Here is a 26,849-nt window from a genome sequence, read left to right as displayed (position 1 = left end):
TTCTTTAAATGATCCCACAAATGCTGAAAACAAGGCAAGAAGGCAAAGCGAGACTAACTGACAGACTGTGAAATAAACTGTTGAGTTTGAACATAAGTGACAATGTGAAAACATGGCTAACCTGGATGGCCTGGTACTCCTTGGCCCCCAGACAGGCCTTTATTCCCTTGAAGCCCAGGCAGCCCTGGGTCACCACGGGCTCCTGGTGATGCTCCCAAGACTTCTCCGTGAACACCCTTCCCACCTTGTGCCCCGTGCCTGCCGGGCACACCGGGCAAACCAGGGACTCCAAATGAACCTTTGCTGCCAGGAAATCCCAGGTCTCCACGGGGGCCAGCAAAACCTTTATTGGAGAGGTTAATAAAGGTTAAGGTTAATAAAAGAAAATGATCTGGACTAAGTATGAAATTCAAGTCAAACATGACACCATATCATATTTAATTGACTATGGGGCAGTGTTTTCTTGTCTTTCCTTACCTGGTGGTCCAGGACGGCCACCTATTCCTTGATCTCCTGTTTCTCCTTTCTCTCCTTCTACTCCAAAAGGACCCTGTTGCCCTTTTTGCCCTGGAGGACCTGTTGGTTCACAAAATATCAACACAGCATTAAAAAAAGACTCAAAACTATTACCCTGCAGGCAAATAAAAAATCAATAGTTTGTTGTAGTGTTACCTGGGAAACCTAGTAATCCACTGGGTCCTGGAAGTCCAGGTATTCCAGGAGGTCCTGGAATTGCACTGCAAGGACCTGAGGAGAAAATAACAGAAGGGCAGTGTTTAGGGAAACATCATGGTTGTATGTAAAAGTGACTGTTTATGTGGAAATGACTACTTCGGTGCAACTGATTTTTGTTTGCTGCCCAGCGTGAATTGTTTTTAAGAACATGGCTTTATCATTACATTAGCTGGTAACTCAACACACTAAATTTTAAACAATTTAAAAATCATCATGCACAAGAGTCAAAAAATCCAAAGGCAAAGCACAAGAGAGTTGTTATAAAGGGGGCAATAAGGTGAAAACTTTATTGTACCAGCTACCTGTTACATCCACCTGTCCTCCATCTCCTGTTGGACTACAGTCGCCTTTCAGTTGCAAATGAGAGAGAATGAAAGAGAGAGGCATTCGGTACAAGAGTTATTCAAAAGCACAAGCATTAACTCAAACAAGCTCAGCTGCAGCTGGTTTGAGGGATGCAGCCCCTGCATCAAGAAGGCAACAGGAGGCAAAGAAAGAAAAGTAAATAAAATGGCAACATATACTTGTCATGCTTCCTTCCCTTTTTTTTTTATTTTTTTTTTATCACAAGCTATTAATGTTCATTCCCATTTTACTGCTTTGCATTAAATTACAAAAGAGGGTATTTTCAGAGGGGCGGGGGGTAAAATGAAATTCTTGGTAACAGGTAAAATCATTACAAAGCGATAAAGCCTTGAAAGAGAATTATGCAACACCATATGAAGACCGGATAAAAGGGGAGAATGCGGCAGTCAGCTGCCTCTCACCTGGCCTGCCAGGTGTTCCTGGAACTCCATGATAGCCTGCCTGACCATCATCGCCAGGTAAACCACGCTGACCTTTAGGGGCCCCAAGAACTGCACCTGGTTCTCCCCTCAGCCCAGCTACACCGGGTCGACCAGGAAAACCTGGGAAACCTTTGTCTCCATGATCTCCCACCGGACCTTCTCCCTGTTGACATAAATGAGTACAATCATTACACTGTAGGATTCATTTACTGTTAGCGATGAGTGGTGAGGAAAGGAGGAGGATATCAGAGCAGCTGAAACCCCTAATGCACACGATAAGGCAAGTAAACATGAGCAAAAATATAATATGTACAATGTTATACTGTCATTAAGGATATGACTGAAGGACTCACTGGAAGACCTCGGCTCCCAGGGAAACCAGGAGAACCGTTGAGGCCTTGAGCACCTGGCGCTCCTGACTCACCATCTTGTCCGGAGACCCCTGGGTCTCCAGAATATCCTGTAGAGATGACACAGACACACACATGCATAAACGTACGCATACAATCCATACAATCATGCATCAACACACATATACAGGTTACTTTTCTGGCCCACTTGTACACTCGCTGCTGACCTGAAATGAGACGAAATAACATATACACTGCACCTTTCTGTGTGGCCACACTTGCATCCCCTTTTCGGCCTTTTGGGCCTGGTACTCCATCGAGTCCGGGAAAGCCCTAAAAGACAACACAGGAAAGTGTGAGGGAAAAAAGGGGGTCAAAATAACCAATGGAAAATAATTAATGAAGACAATGTGATTCATTAATTTTAATATGACTTTCTTGATTTTTCTTACAGGGAACCCATCATCTCCTTGGGGACCTGGGTCTCCTACATCACCCTGCTGACCAAACTCTCCAGTCATCCCTATATCACCACGATCCCCGGCAGGGCCAGGTAGTCCCACTGGAGAGGTTACAGTGCTGCACTCACAGTCTCCATGATCACCTATAGGTACACAAAAATGCACCCACAGGTCAGAACATGATGCAATAGCAAGTCTTTCAAGAAACTGATACTGAAACTGATCTCGTATCTGAGGAAAATTAAAAAGAAAAGTGAATTTTTCAGAAAAATGTCTGTGCTTTTAACAAATAGTTCATCATGAGTTCAACAATCATCTTCAGCACTGGCAGTGTGGCTACAGCACCTTTCACTCCTTTAGAGCCTGCATTTCCAGGCCTTCCTCTTCCGCCTGGAGCCCCCTTGAAGAACTCAGCCCCTTGGGACAAACAGAAATACAGTAAAAAGTCATTTTAGAAACAAAGAAACAGACACTGACACTGATAAATAAGTAAACAAAGGGAGATAATATAAGATATTAAAAGCCTTAGTTTAAAAGTATCATAATAAATGCTCAGTCAGTCAGTCAGTCAGTCAGTCATTCAGTCACTCACATGTTCCTTTAGGTCCTTGAGGGCCCCTGGCCCCTGGGCGTCCATGGATGCCTGGGGGTCCTACACTGACAGCAGGCATCCCTGCTTCCCCTTGTTGGCCCTTCTCTCCTTGCTCGCCCTTTATACCAAATGGCCCGAAGAAGTCATACACTGACAGACGCAAAAGAAAATTTAAATATTATTTTTGGCCCATGGGTAAAACGGTTGATCCTGATCAATTTAAATCAGTCTTTAACCGAACATTTACTTCATACTTACTACTTCAGGTTATTCTGTCATTATGTTTCTTCACTACTATATCTACTGCATCTATTCAGCATCTATTGCATGTCTGTCCGTCCCGGAAAAGGGATCCCTCATCTGTTCCTCTGCTTAAGTTTTTTATGCATTTTTCCCCATTAAAGAACTTAGCTGACTTTTCCCTTATCTGAGTCAAAGCATAGAAGACCCGATATGTTCTGCAGACTCTTAATCCATCTGATTTTGGGATTTTGGGATTTATGAATGAAATTGACTTCTGTGGACAAAAGTGTGGGGGAATCTGTTTGTTCAGCCTCAGTTGACAGACCTTGTTGCTGTGTATAAGAGGCAGGATGTCCTGGGGGTCCAGGGAAGCCTTGATCTCCTACTGGGCCCCTCTCTCCTTGTAGACCCTGCTCACCAGGGGGACCAGGAGGACCAGCTTATCAAGTCAAAGGAAATAGAGGAAACATGTTGTTAGCATCTGTGCAACAGGTAACATCAGATGCTTTAATCCATTCTTATGCAGGTGTCTATGAGATTATGTATGAAGGATTATTAAGCATTTCTAACTGTGTTAGCTTCATTTGAATATACTGTAATAATAATATTGAATGTTATGTTTGCTATAGTACTGACTTTCAAATGAATTAGACTATTCAATATCTGTCACTACACATTAATATAATCCCAACCAATCAATTTCCAGTCATTACTCTTGGTTCAACCAGTTGCCACCCTGCACCACCTGCTCCGCGTCCTGTCATATGTCATCATCCACGCAGGATAAGAAGCTCCATTCTCCCTCAGGTTCACTGACCCTATGCTATGACTTTTAATAACCCCCATCAGGTCCATATTTATTTTGAACACTTGTGTGGTCCGCTTAAGCTGAACTTTTGTAATGTCACAAGTTTCACTTCATGTAAGCAACAAGTTTGTAAGAGTGCCTGTTAACATGGTCACACAGCGGGTGTCTGTCTGTTTCCCTCTTTTGTGTTGGCTGATTATTTGACTGTTTCTCTGGTAGTGATCAATTTACCATCTGAGGACCAAGGCCAACGGCTTCCAGATGAAATCAGATCTCCTGGGTCACCCCTGACTCCCTGAAACACAAACTTAATGTCAGTCTTTGTGAGTCAGAGGTCGCAGTTTCACTTATCATTTTAATGTGAATCTTGCATACAAAGATCAAATGTAACTAGATGAGATCACATGCTGGATGTGGACATATTGCTAGAAAATAACCACCACACATATCCTGTTGTTGTAATCTGTATCTGTCTTATCAATATCTTGTTCTACTTTTAATCTCTGATCTTGTTTCGTACTCTGTGTAATTTTAATATCTGATCTTGTTTCCTTCTCTATGTAATTTTCAAAACTGATTTTGAAAATCAGATAATAGTGTGAGCAAAAATTTTGTTGATAATTTTTGAGGAGTGAGATAGCATCACATAAACATAAGCATATTAATTATAACATTTCCTAAAATAACTGACTATACAAAGCCCTGTGTTAAACAGTCTGTTCAGATCACTGTTCTTGACACGCATGTACATATAAGTATACAGGTAGAAACACCAATACAAGAACCACATAAACTTTAGCTACTGGATTTACTAAACAAAGAAAAAAAAAATTGTCGTAAAATATCTTAGTTTTCTACGTTTGTTTTCCCCATGAATACGTTTACAGGCTGTTAAACCATCTTGTTCTAAACTGGCTGAGGCTAAGTAATGTTAATACTAAGTGAAATATTCAAACTGACTCCACATTTTTTACGGCTGCATAATTTCATCAAATGGAAATATTCCAGATATATTGTGCATCGTTTTAGACATATTTACAATAAATTCAGTTTGACATAATTGGTGTCTTTGGAAACATTGGGATCTCCACTAGAAGTTAAAATAAGTTGTGGGTTTGAAAAATATTCTTTTCAACATATTTTTGTCAATCATTTTGAAAAAGGTTTAGATGCAAAATCAGTGATCAGGGATCACAATCAGCTGCACTCTCACTTTATGTCCATCTCTGCCGTTTGGTCCCGCTTCACCAGGATCCCCCTGAACAAGAGTTGTAATCATCAAGTTATAAAAATTTTACTCAAATTTGATAATACAACAATTATACAACTCTCATCTTTCACACAAACATACCCTTGGTCCAGGAATCCCATCAGCACCAGGTGGCCCCTAGAAACAACATCAAAAGCAGAGTGTGAAACTTAACATATGGATAGAGCCAAACAAGTCATCATCAGCTCCTCAGATCTTAAATCACAAGTACCAGTCCCACAGAATATTCAAAATATTCCATTACATGTAAAAGGACAAGGCTTTTCAGAAATGTGTAGAAAACTGACTGCACTAACCCTTGATCCGGGGAATCCCATTACACCAGTTTCTCCTCTGTTGTACGCCTGAAATTAACCGACCAAGAGAAAAGATCAGTGACATGCTGACGTGTGAATGTACAGTATGTTTGCACGTGTATTGTCGTCAGTGAGTGATCAAATACCGGATCTCCCGTTTCTCCCTTCAGACCTCGTTCACCAGGTTGTCCCTAAAATAAAGACAGTAGAATATTTTTGTGGTACATGGATTGTTTGTAAAACTTCAATTTATAATTCTTATTTTAGCGACCATGATTGAATGTCATTACAGCAGGGCAATGAAAAAAGATGAGCACATGTTGCAGAAGTACCAACCGGGGGTCCCGGGGGTCCGTAGGGGGACAGTCTAAGTGGATGAGTAGAGTTTCCTGGGAGCCCTGGTGGTCCTATGTCCCCCTGTGGTGTAGGAAGTGCAACAATAGTCAGCCGGCTCGGAGTGAAACAAATCATCATCAGCTACTCAGATCTTCTACTTCAGCACAGGTACCAGTGCAACAGAATATTCAAAGTAAAAGTCCTGCAGTCAGATTCCTACTAGTAGAATTACAGAAATATTAGCAACAAATAAAAGTTGACATGCATAAAAACTGCTGCAGTTACTGACATAATATCATGATTTTAAATTATGATTCATGATTTGACTGATTTTATGAGCTTATCATATAATCTTTTTTGTAAAATCTGCAGCTGTCAGATAAATGTAGGGGAGTAAAAAATACAATATATTATTCTGAAATCTAGTGGAGTAGAAGTAGCATTAAATGGAAAGACTGTACTCAAGTACAAGTTCTCAAAACTATATCTAAGTAAAGTATGATTCAGGATTTTTCATGCAACAACTGACTAGTAGATATTAACAATGCATGGGGCAAACACTCACTTGGTCTCCTTTGGTTCCCTTAATCACTTTGGTCATAGTGCCCTGCCCAGGAAAAACAAAAAACACCTGAAGTTGCTAACAGTTGCCTAAAGTCATGTTCCCATTTGCTACAGTTTACATGCTTGACAAGGTATAAGATAATGTTTTATGCAGTATAAATACAGAGTCATATAGCAAAATTGTATTATATTTTATTGTTGTTACATTACCTTCGGTCCTCTGGGACCTGGAGGCCCTGGGGGACCCTTGCAAAAGACAAAAAACAGGATCAAATTAGGACTTTGTATCATAATAGATTAGGCTTCACAACCTAAACAAATGTGCTCACATTCACATGCACACTCTTACCTTTGGTCCTGGGAAGCCTTGGTTACCCGGCCATCCTGGATTTCCTGGCGGCCCCTGACAAAAATGAAATGAGAGACAGTCGATGGGAAAGACTGCAACTGGGGAAAAGTAAGTTTGAGATGACTAACTGAATTGAATTTGTCTTACAAATATTCCATGGGCCCCTGGTGTGCCTGGGTCGCCCTGTGGATGGATATTCAAAGATTTGTGAAGTTAATCAGATCTATATGACGTTGTTGCAGCTTTATCAAGGTATAAATGTAATTTTATAGAGGAAGGTGTCCCTCAGGACAAAAGTGATGTCTTCCTCACCCTGAAACGCTCCATGTACACACTCAGCTCCAGGGAGTCTCCCTTCTCTCCCTTCCTGCCTGGTTGTCCCTTAGAAATGGAAACAAAAGGACAGAGAATAATGATCAGGAAGTTAAACTTGTATGTGTTATACAAATCTCTTTCCAGACAGGTTTGGCGTAACACTTACAGGAAAACCAGGTGAGCCATTATAACCAGTTTGTCCTGGGAACCCTGCATCTCCGTGCGTCCCATTACATCCGTCTGCACCTGGCTTCCCCCTGGGCCCAGCCTGTCCTGGGTGGCCCTGCAGAGCAAACATCAAATCAAAACAGTCAAAACACATCACACGTAGAATCAATACTCTATCAACATAGAGCGAGCTTCCACTGCTTTCATCCAGACTGATGGATGATGAACTTACGGGTATTCCATCGTTGCCAGAAAACCCAGGAACGCCTGTCATTCCCTGTGAAGCAACAAGAATCAGACATTAAAAAAAGAGTTGTAACTGTAATCATTTTTTAACAATTTATTTAGTAAAAAGAGAAAGATATTTTACCACATTTCCTTTAGGACCTGTGATGCCACCACGGCCGAGGTCACCTTTTTGCCCCTTCTGTCCTTGGATGCCTGGATCACCTTGTCTTCCTGGAGGCCCCTGTTGACCCTGAGGACCAACTGGCCCAGGGTGACCCTGAAATTGGGGAGGTAAAAAGATTGTCAATAATGTCGTGAGTGTTAGAAGTTTAACCTGGGATGACAAAAAATGTAAACTTATCTGTTAAAACAGAGGGATTAGACGACAAGATTTGAGGATAAGTGTTATCAAGAGTTTAGAAGAAAAGCATCACAACAATGCAAAAAGAGGTGTGACAAGACTCAGTAAAAAAAAATAGGAAGCATTTCCCACATTTTTACATGGATTTTTTTCATTTGATTGCCTGTTTGCATCACAAGGGGGAGACATACACTTTTGTTTTTCTAGGAAAATCCTCTCCTTCAATGCTTCTCGCTCTCTACAGCCACCCAGTGGTTAACAGCGAGAGCTGCAGGAAGATAGGCTAAGGGCCTTAAAAAGCCAGAGAAGAAATTGAAGACCTAAAGAAAACATTTCAGTACTACTGGACTGACTTTGAGTTCTTTTCAATGTTTTGGCGACAGAACAAGCAGATGAAATCTAGAGATTCTGACACACTATTTACTTATATAATATTCTCACTCATAGTGACCAAGCTAAATTTAAAGGCTGTTCAAAGGGCTGTTCAGAGAGGGTTTTAATCGCCGACTCTTTGAATCGGCAGACAGCCCCCTAATCTAAAAGCTAAATATAACAATTTGATTATGATAGTCTGAGTGCTGAAAGAAAGAAGACAGGCTGGCAGATAGGAAGAAAGGAAAATGTGAGTCCAGCAGTGGAAGAAGAATGTGTCTGTTCTTCAAGCCATACCTCTGCTGCATTTTTAAACATTTCATTTTAATCTCCTAATAGCGTCTCCTGTTCGCCAGGAGATGCTATATTTGGACAAAGATAACAGCAGGATACAAAAACAAACACACAAGAATCCTGAATATCGAGTACATGTTCAGTGGAAGTGGGGTATGTGAGGGCAGGGAGCTTCAACTAAAAGGTCAGGTAGAATAACAGGTGCTTTAAACACATGCACACGTCACCCAGTGTTTCTCAGTTGTTGTTACTGTCATTCACATGGCTGGGGGAGATGCTCGAGGGGGGGGGGTAGGAAGTAGATGAGCGCTGGAGGAGGGACAGTACTTACATGGGTAAAAAAAAAAAAAAAAAAAAAAAAAAAAAAAAAACCGGGGAAAAAAAAAAAAAAAAAAAAAAAAAAAACGAACACGTGAGAATGAAGATACTATGGGAATTTGGTGTGTTTGTATGGTCTGGCAGTTCATGGGGTCAATAAGTGATGACTTCTGAGTTTTGGGGGCCTCATAGTGTTCCTGTGAGAACCAACAAACACAGTGATGTTGTTTGTCCCCAGACAGAGATGCTCTGGGCTTTGTTATATGGAGCTTGAGCCAAGGGTCTCAAAGGAATTGATAAAAGTGCAGGGAGCCTAAACAATGTCAAATAACAATTCAAACAAACTGACAAACACATCAGATGCAGATAGTGTGAGATAAATTCTCGTATAAATGATGGTTAGATGCTTGAACACTTGTAAATGCAACCTGTGTGCATCCTGTGTGTGTGTGTGTTGTCTATGGGTGGCTTTTTTGGAACAGGAGGTGTGTGTGTTTTGTCTCTGCTTCAATCTCCAGCAGCTGTTGCGTACAGAGCAGACCACAGATACAGTCCTGTCAAAACAACTTAAACTCCACACGAATAACAGTGTTATATGGTCTGTGTTGTGATTTTTTTTACATTTACAAATGAAAAAAAGCCAGAGGACCGGGCTGATTAGGCAGTCAGAGATTCAGCCATGATATGATAACATCAGTACATCTTGCCGATAATGGCAATAGACATAGCCACTGGTTATTCTGTGATAGTTATTTATGATAAATGATGGTGTTTAATCTTTAATCTTGGTACATAACTGAAGAAAAAAACAGACCTCAAGATGGAAAATTCTGTACTGATTCACAGTATTATGGCGTGTTTTCAGTGTTCACTGAGTTTTAAAGACAACTGAGATGAAGCAGTGTGTGCCAGAGCCAGGCTGCAGGTGGTCTTGTTTAAAACAAGACTTAAGTTTTGTAGGTCTAAAACTTGAGAACTGGACGACGTAAGATTTTGACCTGATGACGGTGCTAGGCCCTCGATAAAAAGTTAGGTTCTGTATCACATTTAAATTCGGCGATTCATCTGATAGATGTTGAGATAAGCCACAAATGTCGAAGGAACCATGAATGTCTGTTCAAAACCTTTTGTGTCAATTCATATTGTAGATGTGAAGATATTTCACAGGATGCCCGAAATAACCGAAAAACTTTAACCTGCTGGTTGGTGCTAGAGGAAAAGTCAGGATATCAATGTTGTCAGTAGAGATCACTGTCTGAGGACCATCAATGTTTGTACTACATTTCACGGCAAACCATCCACTAGTTGCTGCCATATTTCAGTCTGGCTCAAAGTGATGGATCTACAGACCAGCTGAGCCATGCCCCTTGTGTGGTTAAAACTGCACAATAATCAAAATGTCTAAACAGTAATAAATTAGCAGAACCGTGGCTAACCACAAAACAGTGGGTCAGTGGTTCAGAGTCCAAAAACAACATTTCAACATCCCTGACTGTGGTGAGAAGGACATGTCACAACGCTGATGCCAGAGTATCCGACAACAAACTCGGCATATGTAGGAGAGAGTGATTCCCAATCCTCTTCATCATTAAATGAGGATTCTTTATTGTTCCATAGCAAAAACAATATAGTCCGAATTCATAATTTGCACTGTCAGGATTATAAATGTCATTTGACATTTAGTTCAGATCTGGAAAAAAAAAAACTGCCACCTGTTTCCTTTGTATAAACCCCTCATGCTCTCTATTGTTATGGTGGAAAAAAGGCCCTCAGGCACATGAAGTAAGGTGAACTCAGCCCACACACCCCAACTGTTGTAAATCATCATTCTCATGAAGAGGATATTAATCAAGCTGAGTAATTGTTTGAAGACAAATGGTTCTGTCAAAGGAACAATTTTACAATAATTCAGGGGGGAGAAGCAAAATATACATTAACAGAGGGGATGAGATGAGTGAGCTGGAATGGTTTTGTAATTCAAAAGTGTGTGTGTGTGTGTGTGTGTGTGTGTGTGTGTGTGTGTGTGTGTGTGTGTGTGTGTGTGTGAGAAACTGCGTAAGAGATCCTTGTCTGCGAGGTACATTATGTGCAATGCTGACTATCTTTCTGCATGGCTTAAACACAGGCCTGATAAATACAAGCCTCTTCTTATAGCTGATAACGGGAGAGATGTGCATACTTGTGTTGTCTTACAGCAAACAACAGCTACAATGCTGAATCTACTGTAAACACTCAAAAATAAAAGGTATAGCAGTGACTTTGGATCCCACATAAAAGCACAAAGTACAAGTAGTTCCTCATAGGTTTAGGTATACAAGTGTACCGTTTTGGCCCCAGAGATAGTTAAGGCACTATAATAACAACAGGGGCCCAGCCCTTGCACACCACCACATTGATTTGGGGTTCAGCCCACGAAGGCAGGGCTTCTGGCTAGACCCTTTCAAATAAAGTGAGTTATTGGGTGGGAAGCCAGTGAGGGATCACTTTCGTATCAACCAGCGACTTGTTCTGGTAAGTCTGTTTAACCTGTGTCTGGGTGAAGAGGGGAAGCCACCACCAAGAAGGTGTAACTGTCTGATCCACACAGAAGTAAACTGAAACTAAAAGACTTGGTAGAAATGGTGAGGATACAAAAATGGACGTCCAGTAATTGTCTGAGGAAATCCTTTTGACATCCTTATGTACTACATAACATACAAGTCTGTTCTCTCTCTCTCTCTCTCTCTCTCTATCTATCCTCTGCCAGGTGTGCAGAGGTGACAGAGCAGGCAGCATCTGAACTTCTCTTTCGAGCTCTGTATTTCTTATTGTCCGTTCTTGTGTAAAACTCAGTGCCATGAATGCCTCCCAGATTTTTTTTGCCTTTCGCCGTGGTTGGACGCCATGTTTCTAATTCGTTTCAAGCATACTCAAAGCTTAAGTATGTCTAAATCAAACCGACCAGACCTTTTCCATATAGCATACTGTAGCCTGTTGTTCCATTACAACTCATCGTCCTCCTCCTCCTCTATTCTCTCCTGTCCTCCGCAGTCTTTAATTACCAGTCCTCTACAGATTCACTTCCGTCATACCTCTACACTCCCCATTCTTTTCTTCTCACACTACTTCCACACAGCGTTTCCTACCCAAAATCTGAGGAGTTCTTACATCCCTTTGCATCCGTTCTAATCCCCCTTTTTCTCTCTGTATTCTTTCCCTTCCTGCCTCTGCAAAGAGTGACCAGCCAGGAACAGTCTATGTGGGGGTGGGGAAATGAAATATAAAGTTGGAACAGTAAGACAATCCACAAGAGATTACAAAAAAGCACAGGGAGAGGCATGAAAGTGTCATCTAACCACTAGACATCTGAAAATGAAAGGCTTTTGAGTTTTGATAAAGCAGCAGGTGGATGGACATGTTGCAGAAACCGTATGACTGGCCCAGACAGTATGCAGGGTGAGTGCAGATAAGAAAAGGAAAGCGTACAGCTTGGGGCAATAAAAGTTTGAGCCCATGGAAACGGACAACCTGACATATAGATCAGAGGAAGCTGAGTGATCTTCAAACATACATACCTTGAATTCACTAAAGGACACTGAACTAACAAACATGCATGTCTGCTTAGGTCTGAGTTCCTCTCTGTCTTTGAAGAAAAGGTCACGACTTCACCAGATTATGAAGCTCAGGAGACATGTGCCGCCCTCTGTCCTTTTCGGTAACTGTAGCTGTCTGTGCTCCTTTATTTTTCTTTCCGACACAGCCGGCTCACGTCATACCTTCAACCTCATGTCTCGTGAGCTTCATAATGAGATACGATGAGCCATCAATCAGCAGTCGAATCTACTGAAGTCACTGGGAGACGAGAAGGAAATGAGGCAGGCAGAGGCTCGATCGCAGCCGACCAATACTCTCCACAACTTCTGATTGAACTTTTGAACCTAGGTGTCAAACCAATTTAATTTACTGTATACAGCCACAAAAAAATGCAAATCCGTCTCGGATGGCCCTACAATGCACAATGTATGACATCATCAGTCCATTTAGGTTTTCAATTTAAATAAGGAAAAATAGTTAATTGTTAAATTTTGGGATTATGGACTGTTGGTTGGATTGAAGACCTCAACGTGGACTTGGACTGAATGATGAACCATTTTTGGAAAATAATTCACATAATAATTCATAATAAAAATAAGACCTAAATTAAGTTAAAAGAGCCATAAATTAAGAGTTTAGAGGCAATTATATGAACTGAGTTTAATTTTCACTGTAACCTTTTATATTAATCTGTAACACATATTTCTGTTTTACTCTACGTGTGTCTTGTCTTGATACAGTATTATTTTTTTTTTCTTCTTAAGTCCATTGTTTCATGATATTTATGCTCAAAATCACCCACACCCTCTTATCCACACACCCTGCTAGACTGGTTGCTGTTTATAGTAATTATTACTGGTACTACAATGCTGAATCAATAACACTGGTCACATCGCTGGCAACAGAGGAAACATGGAATCATGCCTGCCTGTAAACAGTCACGAACACACACACACAGATCTGGAGATTTGCTTTGCTTTTATGATGTAAATTGTGTGTGTGTGTGTGTGTGTGTGTGTGAGAGACTGTTTAAAGGCAGGCATGATTCCATGTTTCCACTGTTGCCACAGTCATTACACCATGAGACTGTGTAAACTGTCTAAGGAAGTTGTGCATTTTAGATGAGAGATTAATTTTCAGACTGACAACAATGAGTTTTTCAAAAATTATACATTCCTGGAATTTGAATAGCTTTCATGGGTGTGTTTCAGAGTTAGAATGATAGTGGTCACTTCCCTTTACAACACGCATTTAAGGTCTCAGCCCCAGACAAATGCTGTGGTGAGATAAAATCAGTAAACTTCACACAGTCAGACAAATAACAGGGACTGAAAGACAGACAGGCGAAAGAGAGGTATGTGTCAGGAGGAAAAAAAACTGACTGAAATTACAAGATTTAACTACAAAATTATAGAAAAGTGGAGACAAACAGCAGTAAAACAAAAGGATGACTGAATATACACCAGAAATTAGGATTTTCTGTAAAGCAGTGCTGGTCATACTGGTCTGACAACTGGTGTCTGCTTTTTATCTGATCACTTGTCACCTCATTTATGGGGCATAAACCACCATGCACACACAGAAACACACATAGACACACACACACACACACACATAGAACACACACACCAGCTAGGTGAACAAAGTAACTGAGGTGTGGGCTGATGGGATGCCGACAGGGCAAAAATGTTAACCTGTTTTTCATTCTAGAACATGACAAAGGCAAAACAAAGGTTAGGATAGCGGACACACAGCAGGACACAGCAGGTAAACGTAAGATCTTACTGCTGTTTTTCTGGCTATTCCTCTACCACAGCTTTTAATTTTTTTTTTTTTTTTCCCCAAGGAGTAACTCTTTCTGTCATATATCATACATGTCGCTGACAATGAGATGTCCCAGCTCCATCTGTTGCAGCTGTAGGAATGTGTGAGGAGGATTTTGGACACTCTCCTCCGGTTCGACTTGACAGGTGAGAGTCCAGATGAGGAGAGAGCTGGTGCCCGCTGAACAGCTGAGGTCTACACTTGATTTCAACCAAATCTCTACATTAAACAAGGCACTGAACGCTGTGGTGCTGCAAGGTGGAAGGTGACTTTTTTTTTTTTTTTACAGCTATATAATAAGAGGTTCAGGTGCAAGATTGGGATTGTTGGACATACAAGATTAAAGGGTCAGTTCGCCTAAATTACACAAAGAACATATTTTCGCACATACATAGCTCTTATTGTGCAGGTCTTTGTTACATTTAAAAATTAAACATCTCCATCGTTCTAGAAACATTGTCCGTGTTACTTTAGAAAAACAACAAACATGCTCTCAACAGTTTTCACTGGGGCTATCGCTTCAGCAGAGAACAGCTCCAACAAAAACTGTTCACACTGAGACCTGTGGATTGTAAATGTAAATCTTTATTTAAAAAAAAAATCTAAACAAACACATGCCAATGTGGAAGTATGCGCAGTTTCTAAGTTCAATTGGGTTTTCACCTCACTACGGCACTTAACCTAAGTATGGCCTTCGTGACATCTCACCCTTATCAAGAAATCTCTGAGAAAATCCCTGCTCTTCACACCGTATAAAATGCAGTAACCATATTCCTCTCCCTGTGTGTATGTGGGTGTGTTTGCGTTTCTATTAAAAGTTCCCCTTTCTGACACCATAAATTTCATCTGGGCCCAGACTGTCCCCTGGGGTGGATGGTCTGAGAGCGACCCACTAAGAACAGGATGGGAACACACAGCCCAGTGCGCAAACCTCTGACCTCAGAGAGGAATAATATAAATCAATAAACAACTGGTCGGAAGCTCCCCGTGTTATTCTATCTGTCTGTCTGGAAAAACCAGGAACTACAGAGGACATTCTGAGTTAGTGATTAAAACTTTAATTTAAAGATAAAGAAGGACAAGAGAGATAGGAGGTTTGATAAATCACAGGAAAATATTGTGTCTTGGAAGCAACTATTAAAACAGTCAAGACCTTAACATTCCCTACATGTTTTTACATTTTCTTGGATTAAACCCCTTCTGTTTCCTTCGTCTTGTCATGTACTGTAGCTCCATCGTAAGGACAGGATAATGTTTGATTTTGTAGACTATATTTAGTCCATGACTGATACCCCCTATCCTCAGGACACACATGCATGTGCGCACACACGCACACACACACATTAGCTGTTTTAAAAACCTTCATTCACATATAAACTGGGCTTTCATGCCTGTTTTCCATGGATATTCAACTCTGTATTTCCAAAGCTAACACCTACAGTCTCACGTGGCTTGCCCTTCTGCTGGTTGTATATACTGTATCTCCTCAGAAAGAACACCGGAATCTAAACAGAAGGTGATGCTGTTAGGGAGGACTGATGCCATGTGAACTTTATCCTCTGATGTCACCAGTGTGGGACAGGGAGCTGAGAGTCCCGTACCTCCACAGCAGCGTCTACAGACTAGAGTGGGTGCTTTTACATTCACACAACACTCAGTCATGTAAACTCCTCCTAATACACTTAAACTCCTGGTGAGTGTCTCCATGAGCTGCCTGCTGGAGGAATGCAAACTGAAGAGTATTTATAGTATATATCAAACTTTATTTATGCAGCACCTTTCATACAAGTTGGATGAAAGTCGAAGTGCTTTACAAGTGACAAATGCACATAAAATTTAAAGGATATTATAGCAATTGTAAAACACTATATAAAAGCCAATATTTTAAGCTTCTCTCAATTCCTTTGGAGGCTGATCCAGTGGCTTTGGAACATTTTTGGAACAGCTAAAAGCAAAGAACCAGAGGATCTCAGGGGCCTTCCTGGTTTTAAGATAGGTGTAATATGTGTTCTCCTTCTGGTCTGTGCTCGTGCAGCAGAATTATGGATTAATTGTAGCTGATTTATTGTATTCTTTGGTTGACCAGAAAGCACAGCATAGGGTTGGCTGATCTTATCCACGAAAAAAAAGAGCGCTTGTGAGACAAGTTCAAGTTCTGCATAAACTTCTAAATCTCCGCACAACCAGCCAATCGCTGCATGAGGTGGAAGTAAGTGTTGGATTGTTCTGAACTGATCTGCTTCCTGCATACTCCAGAAGAAATAAGAGAAATAACTGAATCAAGAGAATGATGGAAGAAAGAAGGAAGTAGATAAGAACAAATGAAGGAAGGAAAGGTGGTGTGAAAAAGGGAGGGAAAGATTGATTTAAGGAGGGAAGAAAGGAATAAAAGAAAGAGAAGAAGGAATGAATGAACCTGAGGAAAGAAAGATGTGTAAAGGAAAAGGAGAGGAGAGCGAAAGAGGAAGAAATGTAGAAAAGAAGGAAATTAAGTAGAAATAAAGGAAGCAAGGACAGAAACAAGGAAGGAGAAGAAAGGTCCAAGGAGGCGAATGACAGCACGTGAACACTAAATGTCTCTCTGACTCCCACACTTGGGCTCGGACACTTCAGTGGATGTAGCCCCAACTGCTCTGTGACCGAGCTGAAATGTTTTTCTTGGACACATTTTTCTTGGACTCATTTCCTGAAGATCCGCATCCCTTCTACATGATGCCCCAGGGGGAAACGGGACTCAGCTCCCCAGAAGGAGTAGGGGGAATTAGGGGTTAGCGCTAGAGGCTTGAAGGGCTGGATGCCCTGAGGAGAGCTCAGGCAGAATAAATAAACATCTGTAGATGATGTTTAGATATCTATTAGAGTGTGTTTAGATCTCCTGTCTGTAGTCAGGGAGGTCAGCTCTCTGTTACCCCTGATGGGAAAAAAAAAAGTCCTACTTCTGAAATTCCTTGATGACCGTGGCGGATCAGAGCAGAAATAAAACGATACACTGAGAGTTTGAGAAAAAGCAACAAGGCCAAACAGGCTGCAGGTAGAACAGGGACTTCAGTATCTGATGAGGAATTATCTGTGACAAAGCTGAATTGCAGTGTTCCCATGGGAGCCAACCCTAGAGCCTGATTTGTGAAAACATCACTTGGACCCTCACGTTCTCCGCCGCACAATAACAAGTTCCTCTGACTCATCTGCTTAAAATGTCTCATGTGCAAAGAGAGAGATGAAGTAGAGGGATAAAAACAGATGACATTCAGACAAACATAAGTCATTTGTTGTCACTTGCTTTATTTCTCAAGGAAGTCTGTTGCTCTCTGTTTAACTGCTCTTTGGCTGCTTTGCGCCTAGTTTACATTAGAATTAATGTGTTTAGACTGAGCTAATTTCTGCATGCGCATGTGTCATTTTCACTGAGCACGTGCACACGCATGTGCCAGAGATCTGACAGCATCCAGACCAGAGTGAGGGGGCTGCTGATGACCAGTGGTTGGACTGGTGGTGTGTGTGTGTGTGTGTGTGTGTGTGTGTGTGTGAGAGAGAGTCTGCGTGTGTATTGAGGGTGTGTGCTGAAGCTCAAGACTCAAGGGGGGGATCCCAGGCTGAGAACAGAACAGCTTGGACCTCCAGCTATCCCAGGGGTCTCTGGGGCCCGACACCTGTGCTATTGCCTCACGCTAGAGGAATGAGACGTCTCAAGTCTGTGGTCCAAGCACATGTGTGTCTAAACAGGCCACAGCTGCAGCTTGTGTGTGTGCGTGTGTGTGTGTGCATATGTGTGTGAGAAAGAGCGAGACATGGCGCACACTCTCAAATGAGGTGTTGCCCTCACCTCAGAGACTAACCACCTGTGTGCCTGTATTGGGTGTCAGTGTGTGTCTGAGTGTATGTCTGTGTGTAATGAGGTAATCATGGGTGTGCTGCCTCTATAATCCCACTGTTACATTTATCACTGCGCCATAATGTAGTTCCACCTTCCATATAGTGGATCACCCAGAGCGTAATGTCCTTCTGTTTATAAAAGCTCAATTTCCTCAACAAAGCTGTTCTCTGACACTGTACATCACACCCAAGGGCACAAAGGTATGTACATTGTATTATATATGGTGTGAAACAGTCTGAGAGGCAGCAGGAGCCATGGTCAAGTACAAGAAAGTAGTTATATATATATGGACCTATTTTTTGTATTCTTTATTCAGATTTGTGATCTTGACCCAGCCTCTCAAATATGACGCTGTGCTGCCTTTCTCCACTTTATTAATTTTCTCAAATTTCAGCTGCATATTGTGTATAAATATTATACGGTGTGTGACAACTGTCTTTGTCTGTTTATTTTTTGTATTTATTGTCCTATCAATGACTTTTGTGCTTCCCTCTTAGCCAGGTCTCTCTTGCAAAAGATATTTTAAACTTAGTGGGATTTTTTACCTGATTAAATATGGGAAAGTAAGTAAATAAAGTAAATGAATATACCTGTGTTATGGCCTGTTGTTTGGACAAAACGTAGTCATTATTGGGCTCTGAGAAACTGTCGATTAATCATTAATCTGTGAGGCTGTACTTTGCCACGGCAGAGTTTTAAGCTAAATGCTAACACCAGCATTTTTACATGTGCTCAGAGGCAATGTTAGCAGGTAATGTTTGGCACTAACATTTGCCATGTAGCACTTAATAGAAAGTACAGCAGAGGCAGATGGAAATGTCATTAGATGTATTTGGTCATAAAGTGTTGGGATTTGGACCTGATGATGGCACCAGATTAAATGTTAAGGGATAAAGTGAGTTCATTCTGAGTAGGACATGAATGTCTGCACCGAGGCACCATGGATATTCATCCAATAGTTTCACTCTAAATCAAAAATACCAAATCACCAGATCACCAAAGACATTAGGATGTATCTTCTGGGGACCATGGATATCTGTACCACACTTTATGGTTATCCATATATATATATATATATATATATATATATATACTGTATATATATCTCCAATTGTTGTTGCAATGTTTTTGTCTGGACCAGAGTGGTGGACTGACTGACACAGCTTACTTGGTTGAAAACGATCAATAGATTAATCAATAATAAAAATAACTATTAGTCACAGCCCAAATAACTTTATGTACATAGCACCTTTCAAAACACTATTACAAACTGCCTCACAAATGGTTTTAAAAAAAAAAGAAAAAAAAGAAAAATGCAACACACAGCAATGGGAAAATCCAAGTTTGGAAAATGAGATTTATAGTCAAATACCCAGCTGTGATGTTGGCCCTGTTTGCGTGGACCTCAGCCAGTTACATTAGTGTTAGGGATACCCATGTAATCCTCAAGGTCTCTTTCTGCACCCTCTGACCCATCCAGCTGGCCTGGCCCACAGTCCAATTTGCCAGCCTGATAGAGTTTTTCATTTTCCCACATGGGGATGCAAAACCCGCTGCCATTCCAGCTGCAATACACATTCCTGAATAGTTTGCAATGGAGCAAATCAGGGTAAAGGTCCAAACATGTACTGTATATGGTTCATCAACTAAATGAATGGGGTGCGTGTCTTGAGTGTATGTGTAAGTTACATTACAATGACAGTGAGACGCTGATGATGACACCTGAGGGCAGCTTTTTACCTGTTTGACTTAATACCGCGTTCCACCTATTAGTCACCTCTGTATGAGAGGATTCAGAGGAGATCTAACTCAACTGTTTCCTCCTCAGACGGCTCCCCGATGTAGATTTCACCACAAGGCCTGATGGAGAACACATGCCGTTGCTGTGGAGACACAAAACTACGCTCACATTTTTTCCTACAGCCCTGAGGACCCTCGTTGTCGACCATAACATTCCCTGACTGCTGTCTGCAAATCAAATACAAACATCCCAACGGGTGAACAGCGTTAACACCTTATTTACAGAACTTTCCTATTCTGAGAAATACATACTAGACTCACATGATTGATGTGGAAAACAAGGTGTGTGTCTGTATGTGTTTTGCAGTGAGACGGAGAGGGAGATGGACTGAACTGGCAACAGAAGGCGTCCACAGGAGAATAGTGAGGAAACAGTTCCAGCCTGTCTCAAGACATAAAAGGAGCTTATCACCATGTTTTCCAGTGAGTAGTGTGTATGTATGATTAATCCCATGGGGCAACAATCTCCCAGCCACGAAATATAATATCTCAGGCTTATTACACTTAATTGGTTTCTCCTTGGTTACACCCACACCATGTGCTCTGCCTGATGACAGCACGGTCAGGTGGCAGCCAGAGTCTACCGCCCAAATACATACAAGGTCTCAGAAACACTGGACTACTGAATGACTGTACTGTCTAATCTGTTTTCCTGCTGTAAAATGGATAATGTGATGATGACAGCATCAACGTCATCAAATGAAACTCTAGGACATAACAAGAGAGAATCAAAGTTAAGATTGCCACTTCCTTTCACTTACAGGGTCTATGCTTTTAGGATGAGGTTGTTTGGCAAATATGTTGAATCATGCAACAAGTGGAGTGTAAAATCTCGCAAAATGCAAAAAAAAGAGCAGGGCAGAGCTGCAAACATTAGGCGACACTCTAAAATGCTGGAAGTAGCTTCAAGAACGGGCTTCCACACAGTGGGGAAATCCAACGCAGAGCATGTATCAGTCCTGAAAGAGGCTTTAAAAACAAACACAAAAAAAAAAAAAAATCCCAAAACAAAACATAACCTGTAACCTCACAAAATTAGCTTTTGTTAGCTAGTATAATTAGTTAGCTGGTCTTGCAAGTATCACTGGGTTAGCTGATAGCTTATCAGCCCGACATGTTGATGTTTATATCTTACATTAGAGCAGACAAACGCAGTGTTTAATCCATTCCTTATGCACTTTTTCTCTTGTGTTTTTGGCTAAATTAAAAGTTGCAGACCTCCAAACTTTGTTGATGTCAAGTATTGCTCTTTTTACCTACAGGCACATGTTAACATGGAGAGAAATCCACATCAACTTGACAGGCCTGCTATTCCTAGTTAAATTTGCTAAGATATGATGGAGGTTGTGGTGAATAGTCAATATTCTGAGCGTGTGTATGTGTGTTTTAAAAAGAGATGCTCCTTTGTGCGCACCAACAATAGTCCCCTTGTTCCTAAACAGCACCCATCATCTTAAAATGTGAGAGTGAGCCACTTTTTATAGGCTCTTAAAGCCGGACCACAGCTGGGTGCAGGATGGCGGGTCAAAGTCGTCTTTGACAGTAACATAAAAAAAGAGAGAAAGGGATGGGGAAAAGAATTTCCTTTGATTATAGACACAGACGAAGATGTCATTAGAGAAATATGATGTGATCTTGTGACGTTCAGTTTCTGAGTTGTGAGGAACATTTTTGTGTCTAAGAGCTGCACTGTAGTATCAGCCAGCCTGCCTTTAAAGTGAGGCAAACTCCCACCCAAAAACATACATATTAAAACTGCTTTTCTTAAAATGGGTGAGAAACTATGTATAATGTGAAAGGGGGCACTCAGTGATAAACCAGCAGCAAATTATCACCAACTCTGCAGATCTCCTCAGCTCTATGGATTGCTGTTTCAGATCATTGTTTTCGTTTTACGGCGCATATTTCACTACTTTCAGTGATGTTGTCAAAATGCTGCAGGCATCTGTTTTTAAGCAAAAAACCACGCTGACAAACCTTAAGCTATCTCCCCATCACCAAACAGCAGACAGACAAGTTTCCTGACTGGCTGATGGATGATTTAGCAGCTAAAGAGCCAGATACCAAAACTGAGCTAAAAGCTGAGTGAAAATTTGAGTTGTATTTGTCAGGCGGTCACAAACATGATTTCAAATGAATGATACTGTTGCTGTGTCTGCTGGATGTATAAATAAGCAATTGTTTGTGAACAGGTTCATCATATAACAACTTTGTAAGATTTTATAATTGATAATATTGTTGTTTTTATAGGTTGTTGTCATGCCTGCAGAAAAAAAAGGATAGTTTTACTCATTAACAGTTTTCACACCTTATAAAAATCTGTCCTGTTATGACCATTGCTGTTGCATAAACCCATGCTCCACTGCAAGCAGAAAGTACTGATTTAAAGAACATTTTAAACAGTTTTTTTCATGTTCTTTGTAACATTATCAAAAACATATATTTATTACTATTATTTATATTATTATTGTGCTTATTATTGCTCTGCTCTGTGATCTGTGTGTGCAGTATGCATATAGTTCTGAGTCTAGGAGGAGCAGTGAAACCAAACAAGCCGCATGAGGAATGTGTGAGGTGAGGAGATTTAACGAGCAAGTTACGAGTTTGTGTTTCATGACTTCAATGCCTCACCATAACTTTTAACAGCTTCACACAGTGGCTAAGATATCTTTAAAATCCCTGACCTGTGGCAACAGCTACCAATGATATTTCTCTCCATCCATCTTTCGCCCGGTTCTGTGCATCTTTGTGCTGTATTAACACAAACAGCTGGTTAGTGTCTATTTGTCTATGCTCCTCCCCATATGTGTCCCACAATTTTGACACAGGATAAAACAAGCCTGGGATCCCCGCTGAGTTCCTCTTTCCAACTATCTCATGAAAAGAAAATCCTCCCATCCAAGAGTTTTAGTGATAGCAGCAGGTTTGTAACTTCCCTCCCCTCCCTTCCACTCACACACACATGCACCATTTTTTCATCTTAACTCCACAGTTGGTATTTCTTCCTTGACAGGCATGGTCAGGGTCACGGTCAGGGTCAGGGTCAGGGGAGGGCTCATGATTGCAGGTTTGGAATGAGGGGCTTAAAACTGCCATTACACATCATGCCTTTTACTGAAATGTGAAGCTACAAAAAGCCTAATGCAAACTGGCATGTTGATAGTGCCAGCAAATCAGATCACTAACTTATCAGTCCTCCTCTACTGTCAGACAATTAGTTTCCATCAGAGATGAATCCCATCTGATTTAACTGACAACGGATGGAAATGTAGCTTTAATCAGAGGAGTTCAACCTGATTTAGGTTCAAGAGGTAGAAAGAGTTTATTTTAAACACGCAATTGAGCATAGTGAGACAGTTTTCTGAAGGTTTGCTAAGGCCAAAATGTCTGGTTTGCATGCACATCACTACTGTAGGTGAAAAAGTCTTCAGGGAGTAAGAAAATCCGTCTTGTCTTACCATGAATGTCATGCATTTGCAAGTTTACGGATTTGCTTTGACACAGTTTCATATATTGAGGGCTTGTAAAATGTCACAGTAAAAACACAGTATATTCAACAGGCTCTTTGATCTTTTCTAACCCTGCAGCATTCCTCCTGGTGCTGATATCCTGTCCCTGAGGAGACAGGAAAGTACATGATGGGTACTGGATTCAGAATGTAGGTATACAGTTGTTTTCATGGAACAAGGAAATCTTTGCCATTTATAGCTACAGCACAAACACACAGACGATCTTGTTCCCACAAAAACAGAGACCGTCTATATTAAAAAAAGATCAGTGGACTGTCATTGTGCTCAGCTTCCTGGGACGTGTGTCATTTCCTGTCCTTCATCAGCTGTGGCGGCTTTTCCCATGGTGGAGAGGACAGGGTCTCTGCATCTGCATAGTGTCTGTAATAGTGCCTAAACTTTTACCCACACCCGCATTATCTTTCTCTCCCTCACATATCCTCTCTGTCTTTCTCTCTCTATGTTTTTTTATTCTCTCCATGTCCACTGTACTGGACGTTACTGTTCTTTAATCCAAAGTTTCTTTTTCTCTATAAAACCCGGCACCACCCCGTTTCTGAGAACTGAAGACGAAGAGACTCCCGGCAACAAAAGACAGCATTGATCTCCTAAACATGTTTTCTTGTGAGGACGGAGGGCACCTTGTTTTCAGTTTCTCGTGCTGCCCTTGTTTTTCATGCTTTAGAGACCACGAACTGATCTGTTTTTTTTTTTTTTTTTCCAGCACCTCGTCACTTACAGCTCCACACTTGTGCCAACTCTGTTGTGTGATTACAACCATGCTTATGTTCCTCAGCTATAAAGTGCAGTCTTGTGAACTACTTCAGATGCTCTGTGCGCCTGGTTTATTCTCTCATTATTCCATTTTAAGTGTGATTGCTCTCCCTTTTTTTTATCACCAATCTCAGGAGTCCAATCCACTAATAATGCAGAAGAACAATGAGGACCTTATGAGGTATGCTGTGGAGAGCTTGATATTTTTCTGCACGCCTTAAATGCACTCTCTGCCAGGGCAGTGGGTGGTAAGGCTGGAGAGTCCGCTTGCCAAATCTCTGCTCTCCCCCTAAAGCAGAAAACCCATGAAATTAATGTATTTAGTCGCCAGCAAACAATCCAGTTCATTCTTCCAGCCTCTCTCACACTTTCCGTCTCTCTGTCTCTGCCTGGATTTGTCTCCATTTTCACATCTCACTCTCTTTATTATTGTGACTATTTGAGGGAAATGGATCATTCATTCATGAACTACCTCGTATGACCCTCTTTCCATTGAAATATAATTCATTTCCACTTAACTGATTTTGTGGCCACTGGGCGCACTGTAACAAGTTTTTTAAAAGGAGTGATCTGTTAGTATTGCTATTGCTACATGGCTAACGTTAGCATTAACAGCTGTTTACTTACCACTCTAGAGGAAATGTTGCGAGTTCATCATCAAACTTCCTTCCTTTACTCACCTGGAGCTGTCTCCAGAGGTGGAAAGCAACACAAATGTTAACTCTATGTCTCTATCACGTCTTTCCTTCTGCTGAAGTTAGCATGCTAACCAGCTATCCCCGGCCCGTCTTGTCACTTTCCGATAGCGACTCACTGTAGCCACCAATCAGCCTTGAAGCTGAGTGCCGATCAAAGGGATGTTATAACCTCTTCCATTATAAAGACAACAATGGTTGACGCTCTTGTACGCTACAATCACGACCACCTGCTTCCGGTGAGACGGCAGCGTAATCTTACAAATAACCTCTTTGAAGTTATGGCAAATGTGTTACCAGATAGTTGTTTATATCCACATCCAGCAGACACAGAGCAACATTAGCATTCATTTGGAGTCATGTTTCCAGCCACCGGGTGAATGGGAGTCCAATATTCATTCTCATCTTAGCCCTTTTTTGGTCTCAACTGACTCCTGAGGGAAATATTTGGCCCATGAGTTAGTCCACCAGCTAGTCACTAAGTGTGTCTATGGATTGTTTGGTGCTAAGCAGGCGGCCTGCAGTGAGTACAGTGGGCTCTTGATGCTTTTTCGTAGGCGACGGCTGCTTGCTGCGGCTGAAAACAACGGTGATGAGAACTGTGGGAGTTAACCAAAACAGTAAAGTTGTGTGCAAGTAAACCAAAACAGTGAGCCAAAAGCCATTGAAATACACCGGAGATCTGAAGAGTTGCTGATGATTATCAGTGGGCTCATCACTACAAGACACACTGTTCATATACAAGTAGTCATTAGATTCACAGTTAATATAAGAACATTGATTCTTCTCCCTCACATGTCTCACGGTGGTGGACACAGTGACGATTCTGCTCCGACAACAGAATCCTTCTGCTTCCCAGAGCAGCCAAACCAAGATGCCGACATGACCACAGCCACCACTTACCCATTAACAACCATCACCTAATCACCACAGCTGTGTCAAGTCTCAACAAATCCAGGCAGCTGTGAAGGATCAAGTTTGACCCATTCAGTAAGGCATTCATCATCACGACTCTCATGAGGGTTAGATTTGGAAAAGCAGGAGATGGACATAAAGCAAGAGACAGGGATGAACACATCTGTGATAATCCATCTTAGTGTCCACTGCATTCACAAACAAGTACATCTGTTGGGTGATCCATATGGGGGGGGGGGGGGGGGGGGCGGGATTTAGTTGGATCAAGTTATGTACTACACTCCTAGGCCTTGGGAAATAACTTATCAGACACCACAAGTGACAGACAAACAAAGACAAATTTATAATGCCTGGCTTCTCAGAAAGATTATCTTACAGCAAGAAACATTGGAGTTTAAGAGCCAAATCAAGCTTCTCACTTCATCACTGAATGATCAAAATTCTTTCCTTGTCTTTCCTGGTCTGGCTGATGCAGAGAAGGAGTGATAGGGGAAAGGAGGAAGAGAAAGGTGGTCTGCTGACCCTGTCATCGGACCCCTGCATCCTTCAGATGTGGAATGTGGAACTTCCTCTCTCTGCCTCTCTCTCTGCGTGCTAATGGGGTTTCCTGCATCCACACTCAGCGTGCAGGTCGAAGGTCAGACCGACTGTACAGTTGGTCTGGTAAATTCTTATTGCATGCCAAAGTACAGTTGCTAAGCCGATCCTGTCTTTACCTTTGTATTTCTTATGAATGCCTCCCTCAGAGACTGTTCGTCTGGTAGGCAGGCTGTTTTATAAGAGTCAGTTTCAGTCCTTGAGTTTACCACATCACACAGCTGAACTGAGACATTTATAGTTCCCATGAGCACTTTAAAATATAAGAGGAACATAACAAACTGGACATTTTTGCTGTGGAAAGTTTGTTTTTAAAAATGTACAAAAGGAAACAAAAACGAAATGTTTTGTATGCACGTGTGTTCTGTAGATCCCTGACTTTAACTTTGCTATTTTTAATATTATGTTTTCAGTGCAACTGCAGTTTTAGAAGAGGTTGT

The 26,849-nt window shown here is 41.4% G+C and overlaps 1 protein-coding gene across 1 annotated transcript in view; it reads right to left on the bottom strand.

The window, feature by feature from the left end:
• The window catches only part of col4a2 (collagen type IV alpha 2 chain), a 66,699-nt gene that overhangs the window by 18,520 nt on the left and 21,330 nt on the right, over positions 1 to 26,849 (bottom strand). Inside the window, exons 5-29 of the mRNA XM_022740599.1 lie at positions 7,646 to 7,780; positions 7,508 to 7,552; positions 7,274 to 7,390; positions 7,105 to 7,173; positions 6,940 to 6,975; positions 6,793 to 6,846; positions 6,654 to 6,689; positions 6,445 to 6,486; positions 5,880 to 5,960; positions 5,690 to 5,734; positions 5,544 to 5,591; positions 5,329 to 5,364; positions 5,191 to 5,235; positions 4,209 to 4,272; positions 3,495 to 3,608; positions 2,927 to 3,076; positions 2,680 to 2,751; positions 2,326 to 2,477; positions 2,134 to 2,206; positions 1,877 to 1,983; positions 1,503 to 1,686; positions 1,038 to 1,082; positions 673 to 747; positions 478 to 576; positions 122 to 343 (exon numbers count right to left, since the gene is read on the bottom strand). Coding sequence (XP_022596320.1) covers positions 122 to 343; positions 478 to 576; positions 673 to 747; positions 1,038 to 1,082; positions 1,503 to 1,686; positions 1,877 to 1,983; positions 2,134 to 2,206; positions 2,326 to 2,477; positions 2,680 to 2,751; positions 2,927 to 3,076; positions 3,495 to 3,608; positions 4,209 to 4,272; positions 5,191 to 5,235; positions 5,329 to 5,364; positions 5,544 to 5,591; positions 5,690 to 5,734; positions 5,880 to 5,960; positions 6,445 to 6,486; positions 6,654 to 6,689; positions 6,793 to 6,846; positions 6,940 to 6,975; positions 7,105 to 7,173; positions 7,274 to 7,390; positions 7,508 to 7,552; positions 7,646 to 7,780 — 2,146 coding nt within the window. The remainder of the gene's footprint in view (positions 1 to 121; positions 344 to 477; positions 577 to 672; positions 748 to 1,037; positions 1,083 to 1,502; positions 1,687 to 1,876; positions 1,984 to 2,133; positions 2,207 to 2,325; positions 2,478 to 2,679; positions 2,752 to 2,926; positions 3,077 to 3,494; positions 3,609 to 4,208; positions 4,273 to 5,190; positions 5,236 to 5,328; positions 5,365 to 5,543; positions 5,592 to 5,689; positions 5,735 to 5,879; positions 5,961 to 6,444; positions 6,487 to 6,653; positions 6,690 to 6,792; positions 6,847 to 6,939; positions 6,976 to 7,104; positions 7,174 to 7,273; positions 7,391 to 7,507; positions 7,553 to 7,645; positions 7,781 to 26,849) is intronic.

This window comes from Seriola dumerili, unplaced genomic scaffold, assembly GCF_002260705.1.
Source record: "Seriola dumerili isolate Sdu_G_001 unplaced genomic scaffold, Sdu_1.0 BDQW01000052.1, whole genome shotgun sequence".
In the NCBI taxonomy this organism is placed as follows: domain Eukaryota; kingdom Metazoa; phylum Chordata; class Actinopteri; order Carangiformes; family Carangidae; genus Seriola; species Seriola dumerili.
The sequence above is the reverse complement of the archived record's forward strand: the minus strand, read 5'-3'. Positions and strand labels throughout refer to the sequence as shown.